We start from the raw sequence: 25,992 nt of genomic DNA, 5'->3' as shown, positions 1-25,992 counted from the left end.
TGATACTTTGATAGTATTTGGGACGACCTCAGGATGATCTCTCAAAGTCTCAGAGTCTAACTGCTTAACTATGACTTGCATTTAATAACAGTTTATGAAATCAGCACATCTTCTCAAGGCTCTTCTGTGGGATGCAAGTGATCAAACGGGCAAAGCCATCATGACTGGGCTGTTGAAGCTTGGACAGGAGGGCATTCTACAATGAAGAACCACTAGGAAACTGCATGATGGGAAGGCTGTGTCCTTTATTAACATCACCATAAATGCAGAAGCATCACCAGAACACACATATAATGTATACATACATTCTTGGGAAATTATCACAAAGCAGTTCACCACATGGCTGATCCCTAAAACTTAAATAGGATAAAAATATCCATGCAATGTTTAGTTGAAAAGCATCCTTTGCATTTTCATTTAGACAGTTTAAGGGGTTTGCTAATAAAAGTTTTCCTGGATATGGGAGTAACGTGCTCTGCTTTATGTAAAATTCAGTAGCTTGCAATGTCTGTTAAACTTCAAGTGTATCTTGCCTTTTCGGTGGCAAGAGCCAGCCTTCGGATGTTGGATATGCAACCAGCTGCGGCTTCCTGGAGGTCCTGATCAGGGGACCCAACCATATCCAGTAGAAGCTGTCACACACAAAGGGGAGGTGGAGAAGGGAAATAAAAAATAATTTAAAGACACAGAGTTAGGCTGTCAAAATAATTCTGAATAATAAATGTGTGAAAAAGCAACAGAAAAGTTGAGAAATTCCATTTAGGCACATGCAAACACAAATGATGCCTAAATCTGATGCAGGACATACTTCAAACGATTCTTATATTTTCATTTTCTGGAGCTGGGCTAGACCCCTTTCTCCCTCCTTTCTTTGGACACAGAACTGCTATTAGTGCTGCTGCTTAAGTTTCTCTCACATCTTTCCTGGCTTTTCCACTTCCCAGGTCAAGCAAGCAGCATATCATGACTAGATTATAACTCTTAGACTTAAACTCTCTTAATTCCAGTCCACCTGATCATGTCACTTCTTAATTTTATGAGTCCCATAATGGAGACTTTTGTTGACTCCCAATGCTAAATAGCTAATCTGTCCTGTTAGGATATTTGTAGACTGGCCTCAGTTGGTCTTTCCTATCACTCATCTTTCTCCTGTTTTGCTAAGTGCTCAAAGGACACACATGTCCCACCCTCTGCTACAAAATGCTTTCCCTTCCCCTCTCTGACTATGTAGAATTCATCAGTCTTTCAAGATGGGTCCAGTCAACTTGTCTAAAACAGCCTCCATGGATCTCCACTGAACAAAACGTCATTTCGTCCTCATCAGAACTTGTAGAGTTCACTCAAATGCCTGTCATTATGCTCATTCTCCACCCTTTTGAACAGAAAGTCTGGGGAGTGTTTATGTCCTTTAGATTATAAATGCTTGAAGAAATTCAGGCTATGATATAGTGTCTAGTACATGGTAGAAGCCAAGTATATGTCAAATAAACAAATTAGAACTTTTTAAATGTAGCAATAGAAGAAGATTCCAAGATGGCAGAATAGGGAGGGAGCTTACGCTCTAGTCTAGGCGAAGATAGTTTAAAAAAAAAAATAGTGGAGAGAGTGCAATCTCAGGGAAGTCAGGGAGAAAACTGCAGTGGGAACTCCATGGAAGTTAGAAGGACACTGTGGATTTATGTGCAGGGTGTGGACGCTCAGTATGGGCATGGACACAACACAGGACCCCAGCAGCCAAGACCTGAGCAGCAGCTTTGGAGACTGGGAGACCAGACTGCAGCAGCCCAAGCCACAGACGATAAAGCTGTGGGGAGAGCCTGGTGGGAGTCTGGCCTTGAGCCCTGTAGGGCACATTGTACCTGCCAACCTAGAGGGAAAAAGGGGCGTGTATCTCTCGCCCTGACCCCCCTGACAATGGCACCCTGTAAACCAGCTGAGGGAGGGCGGGTGCCATTTTGGACACATGTAACAGCTTCACTAGCTTGTGTCTGTATGCCCAGCAACCAGCCGAGAGGAGATGTCCGAGTCTGGCTGGGAGGACTGGTGGGGGCTGTGCATCCATGTAGGACTGTGAGGTGCCCCCAGCCTCCCAGCAGGTCACAGACTCTGGGGCACACAGGTGATATCCATGGGCTGCTGCTTCTGGGAGTATCTCTGCCTCTCTGCGGATGAGATGGACTGGCAGGGCAGAGTAGATGCTTGGCACCCCATGACTGAGGGAGCCTTGTGTGCTGGAACTGTGGAAACACTGTGGTTGCATCGGAGGGCACAGGGTGTGGCTGGGTCACTGGCAGTCATTGTGGGAGGCTCCAAACACTCGGGGCTCCCTAATTGCCAGGAGTGGGTCATTGCTGTGGGATCCCTGCTCACCCTGAGGACTGCACGGATCCTCAGTGTGGTTCTTGTGGCAGCACGGATAAATACTGCACCCACTGGAGCTAGTGCCAGGCATTGGCTAACTTTGGAGGAGAGGAGTTGAGGGGGAGGCTGTGCCAACGGAGCTGATCAAACCTCCCCTCTGACAAAAAACAAAAGAGATCTACCAACCCAACATGGGTGTCACCTTGGATACTCCCCTTACCCTGGAGCACTGAACAGAGCTCCATGGCCACACCTAGCACACACTGCTGGGTACTCACTGATAGAGCAGACACTCCACTAAGCCACAGAGGCACAGTACAAAGAAAAACAGCCATCAGAGGGGAAAAAAAAAAGAAAAACACGAATAAGTATCTCCACAAATGTCTAAAAATAAACACAGAAATTCAGGAAATAACATTAAGGAAGGCAACATGAAGTCCCCAAAGGAACACAATAACACTTTAATTCTAGAATGTGAAGATCAAGAGATTGATGAAATGCCAGAAATGGAATTTAAAAAATTAATCACAAATTACTCAGAAGTAATCAGAAGCAAATCCACAAATTAAAGAAATTCATACATGAAATTGAGATTTTTAAAGATAAAATGAAATATTAGACATGAAGAATTCAACACATCAGATTAAAAATGTGGTGGAAAGCCTTAACAATAGCCTTGATGAGGCAGAAGAAAGAATATCTGAGTTAGAAGGCAAACTTCTGGAAATTTTAGTTAGATAAAAAAATAGCCGGCGCAGCGGCTCACTAGGCTAATCCTCTGCCTTGCGGCGCCGGCACACTGGGTTCTAGTCCAGGTCTGGGCGCCGGATTCTGTCCCGGTTGCCCCTCTTCCAGGCCAGCCCTCTGCTGTGGCCAGGGAGTGCAGTGGAGGATGGCCCAAGTGCTTGGGCCCTGCACCCCATGAGAGACCAGGATAAGCACCTGGCTCCTGGCTCCTGCCATCGGATCAGCGCGGTGCGCTGGCCGCAGCGCGCCGGCCGCGGCGGCCATTGGAGGGTGAACCAACGGCAAAGGAAGACCTTTCTCTCTGTCTCTCTCTCTCACTGTCCACTCTGCCTGTCAATAAAAAAAAAATAAAATAAAAAAGAAGAAGGAATTAGAAAAATTAGAGGCCGGCGCTGCAGCTCACTAGGCTAATCCTCCGCCTTGCGGCGCCGGCACACCGGGTTCTAGTCCTGGTCGGGGCGCCGGATTCTGTCCCGGTTGCCCCTCTTCCAGGCCAGCTCTCTGCTGTGGCCAGGGAAGGCAGTGGAGGATGGCCCAAGTGCTTGGGCCCTGCACCCCATGGGAGACCAGGATAAGTACCTGGCTCCTGCCATCGGATCAGTGTGGTGCGCCGGCCGCAGCATGCCGGCCACAGCGGCCATTGGAGGGTGAACCAATGGCAAAGGAAGACCTTTCTGTCTCTCTCTCTGTCAACTCTGCCTGTCAAAAAAAATTAAAAAAAATACTTATCCATGAATTCAATAGGATTTGAAAATTGCATCTACGGTAAGAAACTTTGTCACAGAGAAACAGCCCAATAATATCTTTACATTTTGCTTTTTAAGTGAGTTTTTAAACTAATTTAATGTTAATTTAATTTTTGGCCAGTCTCTCACTATGGGACCAAAAGAAGATAGAGTGTATTTCCAGCAAGAATAGTGAAACTGACCCACTCAGTTCAGAGGAACCACATGTATTTGTATGGTACAAGATGAAGAAAAAAAGGAAAGAAAAATAACAGTAACGGTTTGCTGTCACTTACTAAACACCTGTAATGCTGTAATATTTTCAGTGGTTAATTAACAAGTACTGTTTTGTTTGATCCTACTTACACTCCTGTTAGGTGGATGATATCTGTTTGACTACTGGAGTACTTGTAATATGATAATTTCTTTTTAAAATCCTTCTTGTATTAATGAAAAGAATAGGTTTTTGTAAAATTTAATAGTTTGTATGGGGTCCAGTGCTGTGGCACAGAGGGTTAACGCCCTGGCCTGAAGCGCTGGCATCCCATATGGGCGCCAGTTTGAGACCGGCTGCTCCACTTCCAATTCAACTCTCTGCTATGGCCTGGGAAAGCAGTGAAAGATGGACCCTGCACCCGCGTGGGAGACCTGGAAGAAGCTCTTGGCTCCTGGTTCAGATTGGTGCAGCTCCAGCTGTTGCAACAAATTGGAGAGTGAAGACCACTCTCTCTCTCTCTCTCTGCCTCTCCTCTCTCTGTGTAACTCTGACTTTCAAATAAATAAATAAGTCTTTAAAAAAAATAGTTTGTGTACAGTGGATAAAGCCTCTGCCTCCAATGCTGGCATCTCATATGGGCACTGGTTCAAGACCTGGCTGCTCCACTTCTGATCCAACTCCTTGCTAATGTGCCTGGGAAAGCAGCAGAAGATGGCCTAAGTGCGTGGTCCCCGGCATCCATGTGGGAGGTATAGGGGAAAGCTCCTTCTTTGGCATGGCCCAGCTCTGGACACCATGGCCATTTGGGGAGTGAAGCAGCGGATGGAGGACTTCTCTCTCTCTCCTTCTCTCTCTTTTTCCCTCTCTCTTTCTGTAACTCTGCTTTTCAGAATAAATCTTAAAAGAAAAAAAAAACCCTAAAACCCTACTTTGTCTGTTGGTTTTTTTTTTTTTGAGATGGCAGAGTTTAAATTTACATAATATTCAAAGGTTTGATGCTCCACTACATACAGAATTCAGTGGATGGACAGTAGGGGCCCATGGTTCAGCAGTAGGATAGACAAAGGCTATAAACAATAAGCAAATGAAAAATGTTCAGTGTTTTTAGGGCACAAACTATAAAAAATTTAATGTAGTGTCCACTAGGTGGTGATATCGTGATACAGTTCAAAGTGTTCTTGAAGTTATTTATTAGTATAAAACTTTTTATAGTTTTGAGTTGTTTTGAACCACAAAGCATTATAGTCATCCACGTTTATTTATTATTATGCATTCAAAATGCTTCCAGAATTATTTGAAGCTAAGGTAAATATAAAAAACAATCAGTTTTGTGTCTTGAAACTATGTATTAGATGATTAACTTGGGGTGCCTATCAGCCACTGTGTTAAGTGCTTTGCCCATCTTATCTCTTTTAATTCTCCTAACAGTTGTGCTGGGTTAGCACTGTGGAAAATTGTATTCTACACAGAGGAGACTTAACATAGAAACCTACAATGAAAGGAGAACAGGCTGAGCTGGGATTCCCAAGGCAGCACAGCCAGAATCTTGGGATGGGGGAGAAGGGAAAGTATCTACTCTCAACTTTGTGACATTTTGTAAGAAACAGTTGTCATGGGCCGGCGCCGCGGCTCACTAGGCTAATCCTCCGCCTAGCGGCGCCGGCACACCAGGTTCTAGTCCCGGTCGGGGCGCCAGATTCTGTCCCGGTTGCCCCTCTTCCAGGGCCAGCCCTCTGCTGTGGCCAGGGAGTGCAGTGGAGGATGGCCCAGGTGCTTGGGCCCTGCACCCCATGGGAGACCAGGAAAAGCACCTGGCTCCTGGCTCCTGCCATCAGATCAGCGCGGTGCGCTGGCCGCAGCGCGCCGGCCGCGGCGGCCATTGGAGGGTGAACCATCGGCAAAGGAAGACCTTTCTCTCTGTCTCTGTCTCTCACTGTCCACTCTGCCAAGAAACAGTTGTCATGAAGGTCAGAAAAACGAGCTCCACACTAATTTGGGCTGTATGAACAGGCAACTGGCATGTAGATACAGGATAATTCAGCCATAGTTTACATCTTCGGATTTTTTTTAATTGCTTGGAAGAACTTAAGAGTCTTTATTTTAAACTATCCAAAGGGTTTACAGCTTTATGTTTTGCTAGACATCATTCTCTAAAATGGAGATGCTTATTGGGCTTCTAAATTGTATTGTAAATTCATGTCATTTAAAACAGTGCTTTTTTTTTTTAAAGATTTGTTCTTTTTTTATTATTATTATTTTTTTACAGGCAGAGTGGACAGTGAGAGAGAAAGAGAGAAAGGTCTTCCTTTACTGTTGGTTCACCCTCAAATGGCTGCTGCGGCCAGCGCACTGTGACTGGCGCACCGCGCTGATCCAATGGCAGGAGCCAGGTACTTATCCTGGTCTCCCATGGGGTGCAGGGCCCAAGCACTTGGGCCATCCTCCACTGCCTTCCCGGGCCACAGCAGAGAGCTGGCCTGGAAGAGGGGCAACCGGGACAGAATCCGGCGCCCCGACCGGGACTAGAACTCGGTGTGCCGGCGCTGCAGGCAGAGGATTAGCCTAGTGAGCCGCGGCGCCATCCTAAAACTGTGCTTTTTGAATGAACCTTTTTTTTTTATAAGAATAAAAGATGTTTTCCTTTTCAAAAAAATAAATTTTCTCTGTCATTTATTTGTGTTCTGAGTTCTACTGTATTTTCCATTTTCTATTTGTTATTATTTTTTTCAGATCCTTGAGGTGCAGCAATAAGTTGCCTGAGATCTTTCCAGTTTCTTAAATGAAGGCATCAAGTGCTATAACTTTCCTCAGTACTACTTTTGCTGTCATCACATAGGTTTTGATTTGCTGTGTTTCCATTTTCATTCCTTTTAGTCTTAAAAAATTTCTTCTTTGATCCACTGGTTATTCAGGTGTAAGTTCCTTCACTTCCATGTATTTTTGTAATTTCCTCAGTTTTTTTATTATTATTGATTTTTAGTTTTATTGCATTGTTTTTAGAAAAGATAGTCTATTCTTTTAAATTTTTTGAAACTTGTTTTGTGGACTTCTATATAACCTATCCTGGAATATGTTCCATGTTTGTAGAGACAAATGTGTATTATAGAGCTACTGGATGGGAAGTTCTGTAGATGTCTGTTAGGTCCAATTAATCTGGGGTGCAACTTAGCTGTTTCTTTGTTTACATTCCATGTGGATGGTCTGCCATCTCTGAATATGGGCTGTTAAAGTCCCCTATTATTATTGTATTGGAGCCTATCTCTCTCTTTAGGGCTATTAATGTTTGCTTACAGGTGCTCCAATCTTAGATTCATAAGTACACTAGTATTATTTCCCTTGGTAGACTGAATCTTTGCCATTATAAAATGACCTTCCTGATATCTTATTGCTTTTGATATAAAATCCATTTTATCTAAGAGAAGTAGGCTATTCTTATCTTCTTTTGGGTTCCATTCACATAAAATATCTTGTTCCATCTTTTCATTTTCAGTCTGTGTATTTTAGAAGTGAGGTGAGTTTCTTGTAGGCAGCATATAGTTGCATCCTGTTCTTTTATCCACTTGGTCACTTTACGGTTTTTAACTGGAGAATTTAGTCCATCGACATTTAAGGTACTTACTGAGAGTTAAGGTCTTGCTCCTGCTCCTTGGATACGTGTATTGTAGTTCCTTACTTTCTTTATCCCTCTCTTACAGTCTTTGTTTGTGGTTAAGTGATTTTCTCTCATGGTACACTTTGAGTTCAGCTACCATCCTCTCTCCCTCTCCCATACCCAAACTTTTCAGAGTGGCCTCATTTGCTCACTTCTTTGTCAAGTTTATCAGTAATCATTTTTGCTATGAATCCAGTGGGCACTGTTGGTTCCTGTCTTTTTTTACTTTTCAATATCATTTATCCCATTGTTTTTACCCTTGTGCAAACAATATTCTCTTCTCTTGACTTCTTTAAAATTACAACAGCTTGTTTTGGTTTTTCTCCCTTTAACATTCTGTTTGCTACTTTTGTGGAGTCCTATAACTCAGGGCATCATGGTATATTCAGCCTTTCCTTTTTCCTTTATAAGCCCACCCAACGGAAACACCACTCACTTTTATTATTTCATGAACCAAGGTTCTCAAATCTGTGTCTTTAATATTACACGCACACACACACATACTTATCAAGCATGATATATATACATATAGCCATTGTATATACTTACATACACACACACACACACACACACAGAATATAGGCCTGGCTGAAACATATTACCAGGAAGCTAGACTCTGAATCAGAAATTGAGCCATGATTTTAACCCAGCCACTTTAGACATGGGGTGTAAGCTTCTTCAGCTGTGCCAAAAGCCCACCCCATTGTTATAACAGCAGGAGAGGGACTAAGAGATAGAAATAATATGAGAGAAGAAATCAGTGAGATAGCCACTAGAGAAACAATACTAAAAGGTACACAAAACTAAGAGTTGGACTTTTGAAAGGATGAATAAAATGGGCAAACTTTATGCCTAAGAAAAACAGAGAAAATTTAAATAAATAAAATCAGAAATGAAAGTGCAGTCATTTCAGACTGACCCCACAGAAATGCAAAGGATCAGCACTGGTGTTGTGGCACAGCAGGCTGAGCCATGGCCTGTGATGCTGGCATCCCATAACAGCACCAGCCTGAGTCTCAGTGGCTCCACTTCTGATCCAGCTCCCTGCTAATGAGCCTGGAAAAGCAGTGGGAGACGGACTAATGACTTAGGCCGCTGCACCTATGTGGGAGACCTCAATGGAGTTCCTGGGTCCTAGTTTAGGTTTGACTACGTTTCATTTAGCCTTTACACTGAAGACATAAACGGTTTATATACCATGTTTACAATATTAGAACATTCTGAATTCGCATAGCTACTGTTACCAGTACATTTTTAACCTGATATTTTCTTATCCAGTAGCATGTCTTTCTTTCAAGTTACAGATCTTCCTTTAGCACTTAGTGTAAAAACAGGTCTGGTGGAAACAAATGATCTTAGTGTTTGCCTGGGAATGTTTTTATCTCTCTCTCAAACCTCAAGGATAAAGTTGCTGAGCACAGTTGGCAACTTGTATCCTTTAGTACTGTGAAGCTTTGTCCCTTTCTCCTCCAGCCTGAAAGCTTTCTCCTGTCAGATGAACCGGGCCTCCTCCATGTGCTGTTTGCTTCCTTTCTCTTGCAGCTTTTTAACCTTGGAGACCTTGATTATGCTAAGTATTGGGATGGGCTTGTTTGGGTTGTATCTGACCAGAGACTTGACCTGCCTATTCCTAGATAATTGTTCCTTTTCCCAGATACAGGAAGTTTTGTCATTTACCTTTTAAACATGTTTTCTCCCTGCCATTAGCATTCTCAAGTCCCTCTTGAACCTTTATAACTTGGATATTCGCTCTTTTCATATTGTCCCAAAGTTCCTGTAAGCTTTCTTTATACCTCTTAATACTTTTTTTCTCCTCCAAGTATGCATTTTCAAATAGTTTATATTCAAGTTCACTGATTTTTTTCTTTTGTTTGGTCTATTCTGCTAATGATGCTTTCCATCTAGTTTTTAACTTCATTTAGTATACTTTTCAATTGCAAGATGCATATTTGACTTTAATTACTTCCATCTTTCCAATCTGTTAGAATATTAAATTTCTTCTGTTTTTTTTTTTTCTTGCATTTCATTGAATCTCCTTAAAATAGCCATTTTAAAATCTTCTATGCATTTGAAAATTTCAGTTCTGGCACCTTATTATGCTCATTAGGTGAGGTCGTGGTTTCCTGGAACTTCTTGATGACTGTTGGTCTATGACATCTTCTGTACACTAAAAGATTGGATACAGTAATCTGGCTTCCTTTGTGACTTTGCTTCTAGAAAATTCTAAGCAGTCTATTTATTTTCTCTGAGCCCAAGGTTATCCTTGCTGTATCACCAATAGATGGCATCCTAAGTTAAGGTTTGCCTCAGGTCCACTGTTGATAGATTTTTACAGTTAGTGCTACAATACTTCCCAAACTCAAATTTTCCCAAAATCTGCAGTTGACGTGTGTTTCAGAATGAACTGAGGAAGTGCTTTTAAAAAGAGGTAGCTCAGGTAATTCATCCCACAAACCTCTCCCTGGGTCTGTGGTACGCTCAGACACCTAGTTTTGTGTTCATCAATACCTTGACGGTAGATCACACCCAAATCTGACAGCATAGTGAAACCCGTGCATTCTGGAGGCAGCATCAAAGCCCAACTTGCTATGCTCTTCCTGTTGCTGGGCTGGGCTCATCTATCAACCATTGGTGACATTGGCTGGGACATAAAACTGATCAACAGGGACCATGAAACTCCACTTGGCACTGCAGCAGGTCAAGACAGTTTGTCTGCAGGCATGGGCTTGGCAACAGGGACCACTAGCATCTGTTCCACGCTGGGATTATCAGCCTGGCACTGAGTCCCCAAACAGTCCTATGGTTCCTTGCTGCCTGCTCAAGGCCATGGTGGAGGGCGAATGATAGAGACAGTTCCTCAGCTACGCTGGCAGGCACTGTGGGCGGGGGGGGGGGGAGGGGCACACATCTGGGTCTCACAGTCAACAGGCCCTGGGAAATCTTGGAGGCTTAAAAAGATCATAACATTCTGTCATTTGCAGCAATATGGATGGAACTGGAGGTCATTATGAAAAAGATCAGACACAGAGAGACAAATACTGTGTGTTCTCACTCATATTTAGAAGCTAAGAGGTGCTCTCACAGAAGTAGGGAGCAGAATAGTGGTTACCAGAGTCTGGGAAAGGCGTGAGGGAGTGCATATCAAGAAGATGGCTAACTGGTGCAGGGGTGCAACTGGACAGCAGGATAACTATGGCTGATAACAAGTGAACATTTCAAAATATCTGCTACAGGATACTGAATGACCACAACACAAATAAATGACACATTTCTGAAGTGACAGTTACGCTGATTACCATGATATGATCATCATGCCTTGTACACATGCACTGAAATATCACACTGTGCCCCCCCGGATACATACAATCGCCATGTGTCAATTAGAAAGATATTGGAAAAAGAGAAAAAGACTGTCAAGGTTTAGTCTATCTAGTTCAGCCAGTTTCTTTGCTGTTTAGTTGGTGCCTGCAGATCTGCCTTTCACTTGTTATTTATACATAAGGTAAGCACTCTATCAAGTAGATTTACGATTTTTCATGTGCTGTCCATTCTCTAATCAAATTCAAATAATGAGATGATTAATTATTTTAATAAGTGCACTTATTTTGACTTTAAGAATTCTATCTGCATGCAGCCCTTCTGCAGGATAAACCATGATAACGCACGGCTGAAATGCAGTCATGATCCGAGAGAGAGGCAGTTTTGTGAGTTCAAATCCCCCCAGTAGTCTAACTTTAGTTTTAGAGGTTTCTTTTCCTTCTGCATGCACCACGCTTGGACTAACCCACCAAGCGACTCAGCTGTACCTTTACTGCGCCATTCTCATGCATTGTGATGCAGTTGTTGGCATCTTCTGAGAGCTGGTACAAGGCCTGTGCTGTCGCGCGATGCACACTGGTGTCACTCGATTTCAGGTAGCGCACCAGTGGAGCCACTGCTTTGTGCTCACCGAAGGTCACTTTGTTCCTGCCCCACATACAGCAATGGGAAATAGCTTCTGCCAGATGACGCCTCAATTTCTCGTTATTCTGCACAGAGGAAAATGATGTGTGGAACGTGCGTTATGATTGTCCTGTGAGATCAGGTGTATGCTCTTTGCCAACGAGTCTAGAGAGGCCAGCTGGCTACTTAGGTTGTGTCTTGAAGGAACGCGTCGTTTGGGGGTGCAACAGAGCAAGGTTCAGTCCTGAGCTTTCCTTCTATGCACTGAATGTAGTCAGTGTACTCAAAGGTGAGCAGTTGTATGACATCACCATGTGCTCAAGGACAACACAAAATTATGGATCAATGAGCTGCTAAGTGATAAAACATTAAGGCAATACTGTATATTCTTAAAGAGATATTTCTCTATCAGTAATATACTTGGTGTTCAAGAGAAAGAACACAGTGAAGCAAATATATGGACATTTTTGGGGGTCTCCCTTTTTCACGCTCTACCTTTTTGCAGACTAGATCCTTTGTTTTTGCATGTAACTATCTCAAATAGGTGTAATCTACCTGAATAGGATATGTTTTCTGTATGTTAACTGTACTGTTATTTTGATACAGGCAATGGCTTAAGTGTCCTAACTCAGAGGCTCCTCAACTGAGCATGGGTCCGGTGTTTGAATTTCTGCTCTATGGCTCTTTTCGAAGCATTAGCCCAAGTGAACATCAAATGTCTCTGTGCTGTGAAGTCACTGTCTTTCAAGGCTATTCTACCTGGTCCAGCTCTAGATACAATACAAAGTCTGCTACCTCATGAATGTCTTCCACACTGGCTTGCCAAGCTGGAGGACTCTTTGGAATAATAATAATGATGGTGGTAGTGAAGATGATAGTGAACACATACTAGCATTTAAAAATGTACCACTTTCCTTGCCAGTGACAAATAAAAAAGACCTTTCTTTTACAGAGTCTTGCCTATTAATATTTTGCATTTTAAAATACTTTTTTTAACATATATTAGGCTCAGAGAAATTAAATGAGTTGAACAAAACCTCATACCTCATAAGGAATAGATATTAAAGTAAGCTTTAATCCGAATCTCTGAATTTTGAGTTCACTGTTCTTCCACTACATCATGCTATCTTACGACAGTAGGCATTTAAGATAAAAAGGTGCTACTTACTGTGTTTGTCAGCTTGGACAGTAAAGGGACAACTCCATGATCTGTAATAACAGCTAAATTTTCTTGATCTTTTGCTATATTGGTAATGACAGCACATATACTTGCCAAAACTTCTTTGTTATCTGATTTCAGTAAATTAACAACAAGTTCCAAACCACCAACAAAGGAACGAACCATTTCTCCAGCATCCTGGATTAAAATAAAGACAGTATTAGACACAAACTTATTTTTTAAGAAAGCAGACAATAATGATAAGGCTGTGAGATACACCTCTAGCATGAAAAGAAATTCAGCTTAATTTATTTCTATATTACATATAATTTCTATGTATGTGTGTACATATAAATAGAAATCTATTTATACACATGTAATGTATACATATAAAATTTGGTTTCAACAAATATTTATTACACAAAAGTCATTGTGTTGGCAACTGAGGATACAGAAGTCAGTAAAATGAAGGAGATTCTTTTTTATTTATTTATTTATTATTATTTTTTTTGACAGGCAGAGTGGACAGTGAGAGACAGAGAGACAGAGAGAAAGGTCTTCCTTTGCCGTTGGTTCACCCTCCAATGGCCTCCGCGGCCAGCGCGCTGCGGCCGGCGCACCGCACTGATCCGATGGCAGGAGCCAGGAGCCAGGTGCTTATCCTGGTCTCCCATGGGGTGCAGGGCCCAAGCACCTGGGCCATCCTCCACTGCACTCCTGGGCCACAGCACAGAGCTGGCCTGGAAGAGGGGCAACCGGGACAGAATCTGGCGCCCCAACCAGGACTAGAACCCGGTGTGCCGGCGCCGCAAGGCAGAGGATTAGCCTAGTGAGCCGCGGCGCCGGCGGAGATTCTTATTATTTGTGGCAGTTTTGCTGTATAAAGTCACCGCAAACACTAGACTAGTCAATATCCCTACAAGCCTCTGGTATTTTTATCAATGAAACTATCCATAACCTTGTTTTGTGTGTGTCTGCTCGAAGACACCTTATTTCACATATATATTGTTAATTTGTGAGCACTGAACTCATTCATACCCAGCAGGTTCACCTAACATGCATTTTCCGCGTGGGTACAATACAGCCTTCTTGCACTTAGAAATCCTAGATAGCATTTCCACACCATTCCTAGGGATCATTTCAAGGAGTGAAACAGCCAATAAATAGCACAAAAGTACAAAAAACTGTGGTGCTAAATAGAAGACAACGGAGCCTTGTTTTTAGTAAGGGAACTTTGCACTGCCTTGCTCAACCTGAGACGAGGTGCATGTTGACTAACTTAAATTTTCACCTCCCTTTGTGTGTCCAAGAATGACTACAAAAACACTGTTAGTATTGACTTGGGAAATACAAATAAAGTTTGTAGATAAAGTGTAGCCAGTGAGAAAATTCCCAAACAGAATCCATGAACAGTGCGCACGAACTGTTTATATTCTTTTGCTGTCATGCTATTTACAACTGTGGGACGATGAGCATTAAGAAAATGACAAATATAAGGAATAGCACCATGGGAGGAGGTGAAGACAGTAAAATACACACACAAGGGAATCTCAGCTTGTGTAAAGGTTTGAGGACTGCCTCCCTAAGAGACCAGTGTAGGCTCAGGCCTCTGGGAGGAGCAATCATCCAGTGTGAATGGGATTCTGGTTCTAAGAATCATGTAACACAGATCTGACAGTGAGAGTGAAGGTGACTCCCTCCTCCCCCCAAGTTTAAAACAGAGTATAAAATAGGAACGAGAACAGGAGAAAATGAAACGTAAGAGGTGAGGCCTTGTAGGATCTTAAAGGGCTCCGTAGAACTTGAAGTTCATTACAATGCATCTGAAAGCCACTGAAGAGGTCTCAGTGTATGGAATTCAATTTTGTTTCTTAGGAGACCTCTTAGGATTAGAGGGCACAGAGCTGAGTTTGGGGCCAAGAACGCTGTGGGAACTCAGAGGTGTTTTCACCAGCCCAGACGAGACGTGGTAATCCATTGAAGAAGGTGACGGTCAGGCCTGATGCAATGTGATTCCACGGTGCCTCCCACGTTTCTGGCTTGACCCTGTGGTGCCAATGCTGGGAGAGCAGGGTTTGGCTTTGTTTCCTTGGGGTGGAGAAGGGTGGTATTTGGTCCTAGAGGATCTAATTTGAGTAAAGTTCCCACAGATATTTAAGCGGACATCCAAGAGTTAGACAGATAGGTGAGTCTGGTGCTCAGGAAAGACAAGCCAGTTGGAAACGACGGTTTAAAGTCATCAGCAAGAAGACTGCCACGGAAGCAGCAGATGGGAAGGGGGCAGCGAGGGAGGAGAGTGCTCTGTGGCAGCGTCCAGGTGTGGGCAGAGGAAGAGACCTTGTCAAGGATCTGGAAAGCACAGGTTGCAACAGAAATGCCCACCTCCTCGTGTGTTGTATGGCGGCTGCATGTGCAAAGTCCACCCATTATTTGGTTCCATGACTTTATCTAGTAACAGAAATTCACATCCTTTGAATCCCAACTGCCTATCAGGCAGTACAGTATGCAGTTCACATAAATTATCCCAAAGCTCACAAGAGCCAAATGAAGTAGACATTCTTGATGGATATATATGCAAGAATTCTCAAGGAAATATTAACAAACAGGATCCCACACTACACCCACAAGGCCACACAAACATGATCAATAGGAATTTATCACATGACGCAAGTGTGGTTCAACAGTTGCAAATCAGTAAGTGTCACAGATCACATTAACAGAATGAAGAGCAAAAGCCACAGATCACATCACTGGCTGCAGAGAAAGTGCTTGATAAGATTCAACACCCCAGTCTGCTCCCCTCACTTACGGTTCATCAAAGCTCTTGTTAACTAACGACAACAGCAACAAAAACATACATAAAGAGAGTGCAGCTCTTGGTGGGAGAAGTGAACAAGATCTCTTTTCAAGAGTCCATCTATCCATCAATATCAGTAAGCTTTTTAAGAAGTCAAAGACACTATGTTGGTAGGAGAGGGAGGCATGTAGAAAGCTGGTGAAGTTCTAGAGAAATGGAAGAAGAAGGAGCTATTCATGGTCTTGCTTACCCTTGGAGCCCAGGGCTAAGAGTAAGGAGGCTGGCTTGTGTTTGAGGTTGCAGCATAGAAAGCCAGCCAGATATTCCGGACAGAACGCCTTTACAGAAACAGTGCATTAAAAGATGTGCAGATTTGGAGTTGAAATTCATAAAAAAGATGTGCAATCTAAAAATAATAGCACTAAGTAGAAAAATTACCTACACAACAATGGCATCTCACCAATGATAATATTACATTTTGTATTGAAATTTAAATAACAATTGAGAATTAATTAGTATCTACAACATTTTTTTCCAGGAATGCTTTTACCTGCCACCTGCCACTAGCCTACTTTTTCAATTAAAAGTTAATTTAGAGCCCGACTGTGACTGTGATAATACTGTCTTTATTTGATGTCACTACTTTTAGAGGAATTTTCTTAATAATATAATCAAATTTGAAAGTCATATTATTAACATGCTTGTACATCTGACTAAAAATTCTAATCATGTAACTCATGATTAGAAAAATTCTAATCTTATAAGCCGTGCTATTTTATTAAAATCTTTTGTTTTGCTGGAAAATATTCTGAAGTACTTTTTTCAGAAAAGACCCATGGGGGGATAAACTTCCTAAGACCCAGCATTGCTAAAGGAAGAATGTCCTTAGGGCACACTCACACTTGGACGCTTGTTTTGTAGGACATAGAATATTCCAGAACAGAAAAACCTTCCCTCCATAGAAAGGAAAGGCTTTGTCCCATTTCTGTTCATATGTATTGTGGGGCTGGCTCTGTGTCACAGGTTAGAACGCCTGCAGTGCTGGCATCCCATAGAGGCACTGGATAGAGTCCCGCCTACTCTACTTCCAATCCAGATCCCTAGTAGTGGTGCCTGGGAAAACGGCAGAGGATGGCCCCACTGCTGGGACCCTGCTCCAACGTGGCAGACCTGGAAGAAGCTCCTGGCTTCTGGCTTCAGCCTGGCCCAGCCCCAGCCATTGCAGCTACTTGGGGAGTAAACTACGGATGAAAGATCTCTCTGTCTCTCCTCTTCCTCTGTAATTCTACCTTCCAAGTAAAAAAAAGAAATCTTTAAAAAATTTATTGTGGATGATATTAAGTCTCATGCTGTTGCAAATCATGTTCTTTTGTAACATTTTCATTAATTTCTGAAAACATCAAGTTTAAATCTGTGTATAGGTGTGGTTTTGTTTATTTTTCTGCTTGGCACTAAATGAATCTTTTTCAATCTGAAGACAACTCTCTATAGCAATTCAGCTTACAGCAATTGTCCCTGTTAAACAATTATTAATCTTTAAAAAAAAAAAGAAAAAATTACTCTTTCTTCCCTTCAATTACTCTTTTCCTTTCTGTGTGTTTTCATGTCCTGTTTTCTTCTTATGTTCTTTGTTATTCACTGGTCTTTCCAAGCTCAGGATACACCTTAGCCATACCAACCTTTGTGGCCATTCCTTTTAATAAATGTCTTGTTCTACCAAATAAAAAACCTGTCTTGATCGGTGAATGCTCCTCTTCTGTAGCAGCCTACTTGGAGACAGTATTCACCTTCGCGTCTCTCTGAGGATATTATTTTTTTGAAATATAATGTATTCTGTTTCTTGCACAATATCTATTCCCTCTGAAGTTAGATATACCTACTAGTTTTGGTGTGTTGATTTACTGCCTTTAGTGTTCATTAAATATTTGATAATCCCTGGATGTTCATATTTGTAAATGAAGGACTGGACTGACTGGCTGAAGCAACTGACAAGGAATATCCCTTCAAGGATGGATCATTTTAAAAAAAATATGTATTATTTATTTTGAAAGTCAGAGAGAGAGAGAGAAACATTTTCCATTTGTTGGTTCACTCCCAGATGGCTGCAATGGCTAGGGCTGGGCCAGACGGAAGCCAGGATCAAGGAGCTTCTTACAGGTTACCTACATGGGTGGCAAGGGCCCGAATACTTGGGCTATTTTCCACTGCTTGTTGCAGGCCATTAGCAGGGAGCTGGATCAGAAGTGGATCAGCTGGGACATCAACCAGCACTCATAGAGGATGCCAGCACCCCCAGCAGAGGCTTAATCCACTGCACCACAATGCTGAAACCTACTTTAGTCTTATCTTAATCAGCTCCTGCGAATTGTTTTTATTTTATTCAATATGCTTTTGAGATTTATTGATATTGATAAACACATTCCAGAAATACATTCATTTTTCACAAATACATTATATGTATATGAATATGCCATCTTAGTGTCCATTTTCCTGTAGACAGCATTTGAGATCCTTAAAATTTTTTGACTGTGATAAAAATGATCCAAAAAATTAATTTATGATATGTATCCCCTATTCCCAGGTATTTCACAATTTAGTCTTTTCAAAATATTGCATTTTGAATGATAATGAGAATCATGTTAAATTTATTATAGAAATAAAATCCTTTAGATAAAGACATTCAATAGAGAAATAGCTTTAGTGCCAAGAAGCTTCAAGGGAGATCTCATCATCTATAATGAGGATAGAAGGGTAGATGTGGGGCATAGCAGTTAGCCTGGGTTTGAGTGCTGTCTCCACTTCTAATTCCAGCTTCCTACTAAGTGCACCCTGGAAGTCAGCAAGTAGTGGCTATTATGGGCATATGGAGAGTGAATCAGTGGATGGAAGATCTCTGTCTCTGTATCTCTGCATTTCAAATAAAGTGAAAATAAGTAAGCATTTTTACACCTTTTTAAAAAGATTCATTTATTTGAAAAGTTAGAAAGATGGACAGAGAGAGACAGACAGACCTTCCATTTACTCACCAATTCCCCAAATGGCTGCAAAAACCAGGGCTGGGTGAGGCCAAGCCAGGAGCCAGGGGCTTCATCTGGGTCTCCCACAAGGGTGCAGGGGCCCAAGGATTTATGCCATCTTCTGCTGCTTTCCTGGGTGCATCGCAGGGAGTTGGGTTGGAAGTGGAGCAGCCAGGACATGAACTGGGATGCTGGCATCAAAGGTGGCAGCTTAAACCACTATGCCACAATGTGAGCCCCCACCATCTTTTGTTAAATGATTTCTTTATTTGAAAGGCAGAGTCAGAGAGATGGAGAAATGGGGCAGGGGAGAGAGAAACATTTTTAAAAACAAAAAAAAATGTTGAGTAAATATATAAGCTGAAAAGAGATCTTTAAAGAAAAGAATAGAATTTATAAATGAAGAGTTAAAAGAGATGGCAGAGCCTTCTGGTCCAGCAACTTATTGACAGATGAAAGTGAGGCTGCAGTTCAATTATGTGACCTTTTCAAGGTCAACAGAACATGGTGCTCCTTCAGTATCAGCTGTAGCACAGCAGTCACACTTCCCACACACTCTCACTCTCTGTAAGCAGCAGCACATAAATACAAATTTCTTATCTCCCAGGAGATATGAACAGGCAGCTTTTCTTCACCCTGATTTACCTGGGGTACCTGTCTCAACTTTATCACCAGGAAGAACCTGGCAACAATGCCAAGTCTGACTCTAGTTCCAACTGGCCTTGTAAAGTGCACCAGGAAAGGCATTGCTCAAAAACGATTCAGCATAAACACTGATCAGCACTCTTCTCCACCAGATAAGTCTGACCAGGAATAGTAAAAGGCAACTGGTGACCTGCGGTGACATTATTCAATTTCGTATCAGAGATTCCAGAATGACTGATTTTCAGTCTGTTCCTACCTTAGCATTTTTGATGCAAGGACAAAGGGCCCATGCTGCACTGGCTTTCACATCTGAATGAGGATTTTTCAGCAGGGACCACAACAAACGAACTCCATCTAAACGATCAATTATTCTGTAATGAAACCAAAAGTAGTGGTATAAACTGCAATTAGTAAGTGGATATGAAAATTAAGTAGCCCACCTATTTACACAACTTAATTATCTTTTCTCTACATAGTGTCATTATCTTTTCTTCGTTGACATTTGTTTGTTGTTGTTGTTTTTTTTTTTGATTTGTTTTTGCAAAACATCAATGACAGAAGGATTATAAAATGATATTGAATTGTCAGCCCTCTGGTTCCAGTTTTAAAAATATGACACAGGAAGCAAGTTGCCTAATAATTTATGGCTCATATAAACTTAAAATAAAGCCATATATATATATATATATATATATATTAGACTTATTTAGAAGGAACAGTTAGAAGGCAGAGGCAGAGGCAGAGCGAGAAGGTCTTCCATCCACTGGTTCCCTCCCTAAATGGCCACAATGGCTGGAGCTGGGCTGATCTGAAGCAGAAGTCAGGAGCCAGGAGCTTCTTCCAGGTCTCCCATGTGGGTGCAGGGGCCCAAGGACTTGGGCCATCTTCTACTGCTTTCCCAGGCTATAGCAGAGAACTGGATCAGAAGTGGAGCAGCCGGGACTTGAACTGGTGCCTATATGGAATGCCAGCACTGCAGGTGGCGGCTTTACCCACTATGCCACAGTGCTGGCCCTGCCATATATTTTTTATTTAGCTGTGCACAGACTGCTAACTAAATGTAAGAATACTGTTTTTTCTCCCACAGAATAATACCTACTTTCCAAAAATAAATATTGGTGCCTCATCATTGTGACATTACTTTTTAAATTTCGTTTATGTTTGACTTAGGAAATGACTTAGGTCTTCCTTGTTTTTAGAAGAATGACTTTTAAAAAAATTATTTATGTGAAAGTCATTGTAATAGAGAGAGGGAGAGATAGGTATCCTCCATCTGCTGGCTCACTCCTTGGATGGCTGCAACGGCTGGGACTGGGCCAGGCCAAAGCCAGGAGCTTTATCTGGGTCTCCTACATGGGTATCAGGGGCCCAAACACTTGAGCCATCCTCTGTTGCTTTTCCCAGGCCATTAGCAGGGAGTTGGATTGGAAGTGGAGCAGCTGGGACTTGAACCGGCGCCCACATGGAATGCCAGTATTGTAGGCAGACACTTTACCTACTAGGTCACAATGCCAGCTCCTAGCACTAGGTCTTAAAATCATTCCACCAAGTGTGTTCTTGCTTGGCATGAAAAATATGTGCTTCCTGCCCAGCAAGACAACACTGCAAGTGGTACTATAATTATTTAAACATACTGTAATCCAAATGCCTTTGTGACTAGCTGAATTGAATCATCATCAAAATTATCTCTACATGATTTGTCTTCTGGTTTCATATCATTTGACCCTGGCAGTGAGGTCCACTAAACACTTGTATTTGAGAAGAAGATCAAAAAGAACTCAATATCCTTTACAAATATGACTTTGTTCAGAGATATATTCAACTCAAATGAGATAGAAAAAGAGAACATCAAGACTCCTTCAATTTCTAATCCCAAATTGAATTAAACACATATAGTATTTAGTGCCAGGTAGAATAAATACAACTAGCTTTATATGTCTTTCAAATTATTCCTTGAAATTTGACATCAAACATCTACATTTCTTAGTTATTTTAGATGTTTGTTAGAAAAGAAATATTATTCCAAAGTTTCCAAGTAGGGTATCAATTTTGCACAAACTTATAAAATTGGTGATCCAAATAGTTAACTGTAAGATATAAACTATCTTTTTGAAATGTTTTCTAATAAGAAAAAGTGCATTGAATATTTTAAGCCAGAGCTTAACTAAATGGCTATTCAAACCTAAAGCTTTCTGTCAACATTATACTAAGGGAAACCAATTTTCAACTTAAAAAAACTCTAAAGAAACACGCAAGATGCTACACAGTGGAGGACTTACTTTTTAAATGTAAATTTGAATGCCTGTCTTATATAAGCTCCTTAAAATATGATCGATTCCGATCCTTGTGTTTCTATATTTTTGCACAAAGTTGCACAATGAACAACAGTGAATTATAATCTGTTTTACCTTCTTTCAGATTGAGAATCAAATTCAGCATTAATTTTTTTCAAGATTTATTTATTTTTTGACAGGTAGAGTTACAGACAGTGAGAGGGAGAGACAGAGAGAGAGAGGTCTTCCTTCCATTGGTTCACTCCCCAAATGGCCGCAGGGGCTGGAGTGCCAGGAGCCAGGAGCTTCTTCCGGGTCTCCCACGTGGGTGCAGGGGACAAAGGACTTGGGCCATCTTCTAGTGCTTTCCTAGGCCATAGCAGAGAGCTGGATGGGAAGAGGAGCAGCCGGGACTAGAATGGGTGACCACATGGGATGCCAGCGCTGCAGGTGGAGGATTAACCCACTGCGCCACTGCGCCAGCCCCTAGCATTAATATTTAATTGTACACTGCTGGATGCAACTTGTTATTAGAGTAGAAGCTATTGGGATGGCACATATTTCCAGTTTAAAAGAAAAAAGAATAACTCAATCCTGGACACCCAGGCAAAATTGCATGATTAACTGTTGAAAGTCACCATTAATTATAAAACTAGATCTACCGTCCCCTACCTTCACCCCAAACCCTAGGCAATTGGTCAGCTTCCTGGTTGCAACACTTGAGGACTATGTAGAAGACTGTATAGTACAGAGAAATAATCTGATATGAGAGAAACATTTTTGAAAGACATTCGCAAACACAGTCAAAGGTAGCAGATTTCAGAGTTTAACTTTATCCTCTCCATGCCCCTCATTCTCCATATGGAATGATTACTCCGTTTTACTTTTTACTTCTAGTATCTGCCTTGCTTCCCTGTTCTCTAGGCCAGCACCCTAATCTCAATATTTACTACCTTCTTTCAAGACTGCTGCAGTGGTGTGCATTTGGTTTTGTGTCTTCAACTTCTCCTAATTTCAATCCATCCTATAAATCTCTGAGAAATTAATCTTCCTGAGAAATTTTCAGAGCTTCTGCAATACTTCTTGAAAGTAAGGTCCCAGAGACACTCATTCTGTCCATAACAACACTGAGTACATGCACTCGATGCTTGTTGGACAACTCACAACCAATCATTCCCAAGGAAAAACAAATGTTTTTGCACAGCTTCCCACTGTCTGCATGACACAGAAACTCCCGTTCCTGAGCTCAATATTTTAATTTTTCAGGGAACTTGTGTATTCCTGCCAATTTCCTATATTCAAGCAATTGCACATAAAATACCTTGGCATATTAATATGACATATTAATATTAATACTAAATATTAAGTATAGGCATACAGAAATAACAGATATAGTCAATTCTCACTATTAGGGGGCGGTTATATTCTTTTAAGCCACACAGACATTAAGTGAGCAAACACTGAACTACTGCTCTAGGGAAACCCATGAATATTCATGGAACATGGTATGTTATTAAAAGATATGGGCTAGTGTTGTGGCTCAGGGGGTCAACCTGCTGCCTGCCATGCTGGAGTCCCATGTGGGTGATGGTTCAGATCCTGGTTCTTCAATTTCTGATTCAGCTCCATGCTAACGAGCCTGGAAAAGCAGCAGAAGATGGCCCAAATGCTTGAACCCCTAAAATCCACGTGGGGAGGCCCAGGCTACTGGCTTCAGCCAGGCCCAGCCCGAGAGAGTGAACCAACGGATGGAAGATCTCTCTCTCTCTTTCTCTCTAATTCTACCTTTCAAATAAATAAAAAAAAATCTTTTAGAAATCATTATATCCAATGAATAAAATTATATTTAAAAACTTCTGAATGCATTTCAAAGTTTTTGCAGCAAAACTTTATTTTTTAAAGTTTATTTCTTTACTTGAGTTATTTGAGAGAGTTCCCATCTGCTTGCTCACTTCTCAAATGCCTGCAATGGCTGGGCCTGGACCAGGCCAGAGCTAGGAGCTAGGAACTCAATCCAAATCTTCTCCATATGGATGGCAGGAAACCAACTTCTTGAACTGTCACTGTTGCCTTGCAGTGTGCACCTCATCAGGAAACTGGAAGTGGGACCAGAACTGGGACTGGAACCCAGGTACTCTGGTATGAAAGATGTGAGTGTCTTAACTGGTAGCTTCATCACTAGGTAAAATGCTGCCCCACGCTAATTTTAATTCCATTTTCCATGAATATTTTGAAGTGCCTCCATACATATAAAGTTTTACTATGAACTTCTGGTTGGCACATTTTCATCAGTTGATCTTGTTTTATGTGTCTCTGTTTAAGCTCATCTTACTTAATACATCTGTTGATTCTTTAACACTGAACTTTTGTCTAGCAGCACTGTAGTTCTTTCCTGAATGAGGGCCATCTCACACCACCTTTTCTCTGTAAGGCACTTCAGGTCTCCTTGTCCTAGGGACACAGGACACCACCTCAGGGCTATGCCTAGGGCCCTTTCACCCAGCAGTATCATCAATCAGAGCACCGCACTCAAAGACTGCCGCAGGCTTGTTTATAGTAAGAGAGCTGAAACAGTAAGACTGATGTCACCTTTCCACCTCTGCTGGGAATGTGTGCATAGCGTCACTCGAATTTTTCACCACTCTGCACATGTCTCTGAATGACAATCAAAGTGATGTGAGTGAATATTCATTTGGGATTATGAATCAAGTTCAGGGAGTACACAGATTCATCAGTACAGAATCTGCAAATACTGAGAATGGGCAGTATTTAGGAAACTATATTTAGGAAACAGTGAAGAAGATGAAGAGACCACGTCATATAGTATAATAAATGTTGCAACAGATGTGTACATAGGGCTCCATCCGGACACGGAGAGAAACCATGAGTTTACTCATGGACCACAGACACTCTTCTTTCAACAACAAGCCTCTGTTCACACCATTCTGCATGTTTTGCAAGAGCAAACCATTTCTTAAGGTCTGTTAACAAAACCTATTACAAAATTTGCCTGGCTTTCCTTTCCTTTATGCCTTTTTTTTTTTTTCAACAGGCAGAGTTAGACAGTGAGAGAGAGAGACAGACAGAGAGAAAGGTCTTCCTTCTGTTGGTTCACTCCCCAAATGGCTGCTACAGCCGGTGCACCGTGCTGATCCGAAGCCAGCAGCCAGGTGCTTCCTCTTGGTCTCCCATGCGGGTGCAGAGCCCAAGCACTTGGGCCATCCTCCACTGCCTTCCCAGGCCACAGCAGAGAGCTGGACTGGAAGAGGAGCAACCAGGACGAATCTGGCGCCCCGACCTGGACTAGAACCCGGGATGCTGGTACCGTCTTCTACTGCTTTCCCATACCACATCAGAGAGCTGGATCGGAAGTGGACCAGCGGGGACTCAAAACGGTGCCCATATGGGATGCCGGCACCACAGGTGGTGTGGCTTTACCTGCTATGTCACAGTGCCAGCCCCTGAGACAATTTCTTAAAATAAATCAATTTCTGTTTCTTCTCTCTTTTTTCCTACACAAAGAGATAGATGATTGATAAATGGAGATACAGAGAGAAATAGAGAGATATATAGAGATATCTTGTGTACATATATACATATACACACAAGGGTACATCAAAAAATTTATGAAGAATGATATAAAAATGCTTATTTTGGTGTACAATTACTGAAATCTATGTACAGCTTTTTCATGACACACATTTACATGAGCTTTTTAAAGAGTATACACACACAGACATACATTAAATACCAACATACACACCCTGCTGGTTCTCTGTCTCTCTGGAGAACCTAACACAATTTTAATGTACATGAGTTTCCATTTTTCTGGACTTAACATATACGGTGATGATTTATTTGATGGATAAATAATGTGAGAAACATGTCATTAAGTGATTTCTTCATTGTGTGAGTACCAATGTACTCACACAAACCTAAATGGTATAGCCTACTATTTGTCTTGGCTATAGATTATAGCCTACTTTTCCCAGGGTACGAACCTATTTTGCATGCTACTGTAGGTGACTAACACAATGGTAAATATTTATATATCTAAATATGCCTAAGCAAGGAATGAAACCATAAAATGACAGTATAAAAGAAGATTATAGTACACCTGTTTAGGACATTTCACCATGAATGGAGGTTACAAGACTGGACATTGCTCTGAATGAGTGAGTGAGTGGTCAGTGGACAAAAGGCCTAGGACATCACTGCACACTGCTGTAGACTTTATATACAAAGTATACTTAGAGTATGCTAAATTAGTTTAAAAATGTTTCTTTCCTCAATAATAAATTAATCTTAGCTCACTCCTCACTGTCCTCTATTCCACATCTTGCCCCACTGGACAGTCTTCAGGGGCGATAAAACACACAGAGCTGTCACTTCCCGTGGCAATGCCCTTCTCCAGAGTACTTCTCAGAGGACCTGTCTGACACTATTTTTAGTAAGTA

The 25,992-nt window shown here is 41.7% G+C and overlaps 1 protein-coding gene across 7 annotated transcripts in view; it reads right to left on the bottom strand.

Annotated features, from left to right (window-relative positions):
* Window positions 1-225: 225 nt before the first annotated feature.
* Window positions 226-25,992, bottom strand: part of ODAD2 (outer dynein arm docking complex subunit 2) — a 69,035-nt gene continuing 43,268 nt past the window's right edge. For 6 of the 7 annotated variants that reach the window (XM_051834403.2, XM_051834405.2, XM_051834412.2 and 3 more), the window contains 4 exons: window positions 19,519-19,633; window positions 12,813-13,001; window positions 11,509-11,730; window positions 226-632 (listed from right to left, as the gene is read on the bottom strand). In XM_051834403.2, coding sequence (XP_051690363.1) covers window positions 519-632; window positions 11,509-11,730; window positions 12,813-13,001; window positions 19,519-19,633 — 640 coding nt within the window. In that variant the 3' untranslated portion in view covers window positions 226-518. The remainder of the gene's footprint in view (window positions 633-11,508; window positions 11,731-12,812; window positions 13,002-19,518; window positions 19,634-25,992) is intronic. The other variant, XM_051834409.2, reaches the window with a different exon arrangement.

The sequence above is a fragment of the Oryctolagus cuniculus genome, chromosome 2 (genome assembly GCF_964237555.1).
Source record: "Oryctolagus cuniculus chromosome 2, mOryCun1.1, whole genome shotgun sequence".
NCBI lineage: Eukaryota > Metazoa > Chordata > Mammalia > Lagomorpha > Leporidae > Oryctolagus > Oryctolagus cuniculus.
The sequence above is the reverse complement of the archived record's forward strand: the minus strand, read 5'-3'. Positions and strand labels throughout refer to the sequence as shown.